Source organism: Branchiostoma belcheri, unplaced genomic scaffold (assembly GCF_001625305.1).
Source record: "Branchiostoma belcheri isolate BF01 breed outbred unplaced genomic scaffold, Haploidv18h27 scaffold143, whole genome shotgun sequence".
Classification (NCBI taxonomy): domain Eukaryota; kingdom Metazoa; phylum Chordata; class Leptocardii; order Amphioxiformes; family Branchiostomatidae; genus Branchiostoma; species Branchiostoma belcheri.
In genome coordinates this window covers 302,295-309,503 of record NW_017802858.1, presented here as the reverse complement: position 1 = coordinate 309,503, position 7,209 = coordinate 302,295, and the positions used below count along the sequence as shown (strand labels likewise).

Here is a 7,209-nt window from a genome sequence, read left to right as displayed (position 1 = left end):
ATATACATATACATATACATATACATATACATATACATATACATATGTTGCTTGACAAGTAAGCATATAATTTACTGTATTAGCATGATAGTTAATCTGTGTTGGTATAATTCATTATGACATTGGGTAAATTGTGTTCACATTGTGTATTCTCTACAATATTATATATATGTATACATACACACACACACATATACATATACATACATATACATACATATACATACATATATATAAAGTTACACACATACATATATTGCCAACATGCAATTTTGTATAGGCCAGGTGTTTAGGTGAACCTAAACCTCTGGATCTGGACATGAAACTAACCATGACTTTAGGTACCTAGCACTAATCACAGTTGAATGGAAATTAAAATACATCACCAGACAGCGCTTTTGAGATGCTTCGTTTGCCCTGATGTCTTACCCTGCAGGGAACAACAGGATTTCAACACTTAGAATTTTATAATTCTATCATTCTTTAGGCAAATAAGAACTAAATGTATAACAAGTGTTTGACATGATATGTACTACCAGTAATGCAGTAGTTACAAGCCACATGTTTTACTATCAGTAATGGATTTATTTTGGGCTTACTTTAAACAACTGGAACACCTGCTGCACATCCTCTTGTACTGCAAGGTCTTCTACTGTCTTCTTATCCTGTATGTAAAGTCAACACATCCATGAAGTCATCAACACTAAACATCATCATCACAACAGTTTTGCCCTTTTGATGCTTTTGTTGTGCAAGTGGAGTTTGTCATAAGATTATGATATTTATAACCCCTCTTGATGTTATGTCAGAATAGTTACTAAGAGCTTAGTCTGATATATTTTTTTAAGTAAAACTATACAACCATATAACAAGATCAGTAACAGTAGTGAGAGCAGATGTTCCCTCTCTCAGCACCAATGATTGACAAATGACAAAGTCCAAGTGTCTTACACTGTTCCTTATGACAGTGTTGGCTCCAGCCCTCAGCAGTACTCTGACACACTCAGGGTGTCCTCTCCTTGCTGCTGCATGAAGGGGAGTCTCATTCTGTGGGTACAGCAAAGTGTGAGATGGTCAAATTTTAAAGTATCTACACACTGAACATAACAGTCTGGCCATGTAACCAAATGACTACACAGGCCCCTTTAGTCCCCCATACAAGTCCTGGTTCAAATATTTAACCCGAAAGTTGGGCCAACACAGGTAAGGCAAGTAAATTGTTAGGATTTACTGACCCATACATACATGTAACAGTCTGGCCATGTAACCAAATGACTACACCGGCCCCTTTAGTCCCCCATACAAGTCCTGACATGGCTCAAATATAACCCTAAAGTTTTAACAACACAAGTAAGGCTCCAACCAATACAGACAAGTGTTACATGTATCAATGTAATCTTTGTACAATTTATGTGACTATAATTATACAGCACAGGACACTGGGAAAATGATATTATTATTTTCTATGTCTTTTGGCTCCAATACAAACTGAGGACAGGCACAGTTAGACAGAATGTGATGTAAACAGCAATTTAAGTTACCAAGATGCTGCTTCGTGCATCGACTGTTGCTCCAGCTGTGAGTAAAGCCTGTACAGTTCCTGTGTGGCCATTGATGGATGCAGAGTAGAGAGCAGTCCATCCCTGTACAGAGACAAGAGTAGACATGTAAAATTTATATTATCAAGCCTGTACAGTTCCCATGAGTATAGCCTTTAGTGCCTGCATGACGGTTACATGAACACACCAACGTGTCAGTGGCTTTATCATTTACTACACCTAGCTCCAATACAAACTAAGGACAGGCACAGTTAGACAGACTGAAGTAAACAGCAAAGTTACCGTGTCGCTTCGTGCATCGATTGTTGCTCCAGCTGTGAGTAAAGCCTGTACAGTTCCTGTGTGGCCGTGCTCGGATGCACAGTGGAGAGCAGTCTCTCCCTGTACAGAGACAAGAGTAGACATGTAAGATTTATATTTATATTATCAAGTCTGTTCCCATGAGTATAGCCTTGAGTGCCTGACGGTCACATGATCACACCAAAAGCTCCAATACAACTTGGAAAGGGACAGTTACTAGACAGACTGAAGTAAACAGCAAAGTTACCGAGATGCCGTTTTGTGCATCGATTGCTGCTCCAGCTGTGAGCAAAGCCTGTACAGTTCCTGTGTGGCCTTGACAGGATGCTTTGTGGAGAGCAGTGGTTCCCTGTACAGAGACAAGAGTAGATAGACATGTAAGACTTATATATTATCAAGCCTGTTCCCATGAGTATAGCCTTGAGTGCCTCACGGTCACATGATCACACCAAAAGCTCCAATACAACTTGGAAAGGGACAGTTACTAGACAGACTGAAGTAAACAGCAAAGTTATTGATTGTTGCTCCAGCTGTGAGTAAAGCCTGTACAGTTCCTGTGTGGCCGTTCATAGATGCTTTGTGGAGAGCAGTCTCTTGCTGTACAGAGACAAGAATAGACATGTAAGATTTATATTTATATTATCAAGCCTGTTCCCATGAGTATAGCCTTGAGTGCCTCATGGTCACATGATCACACCAAAGGCTCCAATACAACTTGGAAAGGGACAGTTACTAGACAGACTGAAGTAAACAGCAAAGTTACCCAGTTGCTTTCTGCATCGATTGTTGCTCCAGCTGTGAGTAAAGCCTGTACAGTTCCTGTGTGGCCGTGCTCGGATGCTTTGTGGAGAGCAGTCTCTTGCTGTACAGAGACAAGAGTAGACATGTAAGATTTATATATATTATCAAGTCTGTTCCAATGAGTATAGCCTTGAGTGCCTGACGGTCACATGATCACACCAATAGCTCCAATACAAACTGAGGACAGGGACAGTAAGACAGACTGAAGTAAACAGCAAAGTTACCTCGTCACTTCGTGCATTGACTATTGCTCCAGCTGTGAGTAAAGCCTGTACAGTTCCTGTGTGGCCGTGACTGGATGCTTCGTGGAGAGCAGTTTCTTGCTGTACAGAGACAAGAGTAGACATGTAAGATTTATATTTATATTATCAAGCCTGTTCCCATGAGTATAGCCTTGAGTGCCTGACAGTCACATGATCACACCAATAGCTCCAATACAAACTGAGGACAGGGACAGTTACTAGACAGACTGAAGTAAACAGCAAAGTTATCGATTGTTGCTCCAGCTGTGAGTAAAGCCTGTACAGTTCCTGTGTGGCCGTTCATAGATGCTTTGTGGAGAGCAGTCCATTCCTGTACAGAGACAAGAGTAGAGGACCTCCATGTAAGATTGGGGTTTGTACAATGTACAGTGTGATCTTTGCAGCCTTCCAGGAACTTCCCGTATAGTGTAAGAACATGCAGTGGTCGAAATACTTTTTTTCAGTGCTCTGCAACATTGCAGAAGAGTCAAAATTTTCTTCTGCAATTAGAAAATACTTTCTGAAAATACACAAGCCTCCATACTACAACCTTCTCAAACCATTAATGTCTTAAATTTTACATCCCATCACTCTTTTTAGTTTCAGACTTTATAGATCCTTCTCCACAGAAAATTTATCATTTACTGGTCTTCACGGGTCTTTCACTGCTGTCTCCCACTAGCTACTAGTACTACAACTAAAATCATACCTTACCTGTAAATGTACTAGTAATCACACCCACATATCATCCTTCCACACAACATACTAATAAAAGACACACAAAAAACAGTACTTAACTCTTAAGCAACTCAATATATGATTTTGGTGCTACCTTATATGGTCAGACTACTACCTTTCGTCAGTGACACTAAGAGAATTGCAGGTTTATAAGCACGAACTATTGATTCATATGCAAATTAGTGAAGACAAATTTTTGGAAGTTGAAAGGGAAACAAAAGATAGACAAGTCAAGACAAGGATGATGCAAATTAGTGAAGAAGCTCCTGTTGCTTCAAAACAGGGGCTTAAGTGTTGTCTGTCCTTGGGGCCAGAGAGTTCTAGTTTGCTAAATTGAAAGCTATTGAATCTGGAGCCTATTTTTCCTACTGCAAAATTGCAGATTGTATAAATTTTTCTCCTGCAATCTTGAAAATCTATCTGCAGATTGCAGACTGCAGTGCAGTCTGCAATCTGCAGATAGATTTTCTCACTGCAGACAGGTATTTTGAACACTGACATGGATCATCAGACATGAAGAAAATAGTTGTAGTATAGATGTACTCACTAGATATAAACATTGGCATGAAGAAAAACTTGAAAGAGTCAGTAGCACAAAGAGGTGTTCTGATGTAAAGATCAACTTCATCTGTAAAACTGCACACTTGAAAGTGTTTCAAAATCCTTTCATGAATTTGTTAATATATACAATGTAATGTTATATAATAACTTACGCTGCTGTCGGCAGCATTGACATTGACTCCCTCGGCCAGGAGCTGTTTAACTCTGTCCTCCTCACCTCGCCCGGCGGCTTCTCTCAGCTCCTGAAGAACAGAAACATCCAGACATCATATTTAAACTACTTTTAAGAAGCCTCAGAGCATGCAAAGAGCTGTAATTGGTCAAGACTTAATACTCTTACTCTATACATTTATTTGTTGATTCTCAATAGTCAGCATGTCACGTGTCACGTACAACATAATCTGAGGTGAAGGCACTACCTTGAAAGAAAAAGTTTTTAAGTTGTTCTGGTGGTGGAAAAAGTTGGACAATTGACCTGCTCATCATACTTCAGGGCTTCTATTGGTTCATTTTTCTACTTGGTGCAGTCATGCTAGTAGCTATGTTTGTTCTTGCTGACTGTGGACTTGTGAAGAAGAGTTTCACTAACCTGTTCTTTCTCCTCCATGAGTTTTTCTGCTGTAGTTAAGCTGTTGTGAAACACACCGGTGTGTCCTGGTAATGTCCTAAGTCTGCTGGGCCAGATTTAGTCCATTCTGATGCAGTTTTCCTGCATTCTCTGTAAAAGAGGTCAGACAAACAGTTATGTAGTTACCGCTCCATCCGCCATTTTGGTTACAAGGTCCGAAGGTCACAGGTGCTTTTGTTGGTCACAGGTACCGTAACAAGACAAACAACACAGTGTCGGCTCCTTTTATTCACTGTTCACAGCAAAATGAACAAAATAAAAGAAATGTGGATAAACCGTCCCTAGATGGATATCATGTCTGATGTTTATAAGTTGACTTCAAAACCGCTAACCTCAGTGAGAGTCCCAAGGGCAACACAACACAGCAGGCGTCACGAATGGACTCCCTGTGTGTGTATCAACACACAGCAGCAAATAATGTCAGACTGGTCAACATTTAACCCAGTATGTACAATGTACTGAAAAACACCTGGTTAAGTTATGGAGGGTGGGTCAGTATAGTAATACTACACGAATCACACATTAGCTTAGATGCCACTTTTATAGCAGAGACAGGCTAAAACAAGACTTTTTTCATACTATTGAAATTCTTAGCCTCTACGTCAAGGAGTATTTTTTTTTTGTCGGTATTGTGGTGAGAGACTGAGGTGGGTTGGTACATGCCCACACAGGTATGACTCACTGTATTTCTTTGATCAAACTGAAGATTTCCTTCCTAAATACCCCCACAGCCCGTCTTCAAGACTTTCTGACTTACCTTAAAGTGTTTCTGGGGAAGATCTTGAAGTTCTTCTGGTCTGGAGAAACCAACACGAGCTCGAGGGAAGAACTTCCTCTTTTCTTTTCAAACCTACCTGACTTGGTCACGTGACCACCACTCCCACCAGGTGTGCTGAGAACTGCAGTACCCAGATCGACGCCAGGCGGAGCTTTTGGCACACAACTTATCAAAACCAAAAACTATGGCATTGTCTTGTCTCCTCTCTTCATATTTATCTGCCATCCACGTTCCACCATGGCAACAGACATCTTTGCCCATTTTTGGCATGGTGACCACTTTCAAAAGGCAACAAAATTTCTTGTTTTTTTTTTTCCAAAATCAGGCGTTTTCTTGTATATCATGTGGAATTTCCTTTGTGACCAAGAACCAACACATTGAATTGGAGTGGCCTTAAGTGCAGAAGTATGGTGTGACATACTGAATTGTTGTTTGTTGCACTTTTGTCTAAAACTTGACAAAACCACCTGTTGGATGAGCCTGCAGTACTGCTGGCCAGAGTTAGGGGGCACTGCAGATCTCTCAGAAAAAGTCATAGACGAACATCCTGAAACCAGTAAACTTAGGATATGATGTGTATTCCTTAACTAACGTGAATATGAGGGTTATCATCCTTCTCAACTTGAGTCCAGTATAGAGAAAAAATCTTTCACTGTGACAAAAGGAACCAAGAGAAAAAGGCACTAAACCACAGACAGAGGAAACTTTTTGCAGACAGTTTTATGATTTAATAAGTTTTCTCAATCAGCTGGGTGGCCCATAGCTCATTATAGTGAACAAGTCTGTTATTGTTGTTACATTTGCACCATCAAGACCATATTGTAATTCCTGATTTTTTCACTGTACTGTTATGCTCACTGTTTTCACTATCACTTCTGTACCGTGAACTTATCATTACGGTTAACAAATAATACCTGGTCTGACTTTTTTCTGCACCTGTCACCACCGTGAATATATAGTACTGTGAACATGTCTATTTTTCTCAGACCGTGAAATTTTGGTACTGTGAACATAAAGTGAATTACAGTCATTTGATTATACTTTTTGTTTGTTTTTCCATCAGGACTACACCGAAAGAAGTGACGAGAGGAAGCTTACATTATCAGACTATCTCATCAAACCTGTGCAGAGGATCACTAAATACCAACTTCTGCTGAAGGTAATGTTATCCCGTCTATCATAGGACAAACCAGCTTCATTTGTTTTGTTTTTTTATTAGAATCTTGATTAGTAGAATACACAATATCTTGTAGTCTTTCAGAGTCCTTTTTACTGATATTACATTCAAACAAACATAAGTTGGTACAATATTTATTCAAAGTGGTTCTACTTCAACCGACCAAGAAATGCTGTGCAACTTAACAGGAATTGTTTCAATGTTTCTAATGTATAAAGATGAAATGAGAAACAAATAAAATATTATATCTTTCTTTTCAGGAACTGGTTAAATACACCACAAGAGCCAAGCTGGATAGCACAGATTTAGAGGTAATTAAGTTTATATTCTTAATCCTCAAATATCTTGTTGCTCAGTATTTTTTAAACTTTTTTTCTCTGAGCTTGAGCTTACCTGGTTGGGTAATAGTGTGTTTTGTTTCCTTT

The 7,209-nt window shown here is 39.5% G+C and overlaps 1 protein-coding gene and 1 long non-coding RNA gene across 2 annotated transcripts in view; both read right to left on the bottom strand.

The window, feature by feature from the left end:
* Nucleotides 1-2,745, bottom strand: part of LOC109464894 (leucine-rich repeat and death domain-containing protein 1-like) — a 5,157-nt gene extending 2,412 nt beyond the window's left edge. Inside the window, exons 1-6 of the mRNA XM_019761989.1 lie at nucleotides 2,623-2,745; nucleotides 2,107-2,208; nucleotides 1,842-1,940; nucleotides 1,542-1,643; nucleotides 952-1,047; nucleotides 599-665 (exon numbers count right to left, since the gene is read on the bottom strand). Of these exons, the coding sequence (XP_019617548.1) occupies nucleotides 599-665; nucleotides 952-1,047; nucleotides 1,542-1,643; nucleotides 1,842-1,940; nucleotides 2,107-2,208; nucleotides 2,623-2,745 (589 nt within the window). The remainder of the gene's footprint in view (nucleotides 1-598; nucleotides 666-951; nucleotides 1,048-1,541; nucleotides 1,644-1,841; nucleotides 1,941-2,106; nucleotides 2,209-2,622) is intronic.
* A 404-nt stretch (nucleotides 2,746-3,149) lies between these two features.
* On the bottom strand, nucleotides 3,150-5,691 carry LOC109464920. Its single transcript, XR_002139910.1, has 4 exons — nucleotides 5,587-5,691; nucleotides 4,791-4,919; nucleotides 4,354-4,443; nucleotides 3,150-3,233 (listed from the first exon to the last, which is right to left on the bottom strand). It is a non-coding gene; the product is annotated as an uncharacterized LOC109464920 (long non-coding RNA).
* Between the last annotated feature and the right edge of the window lie 1,518 nt (nucleotides 5,692-7,209).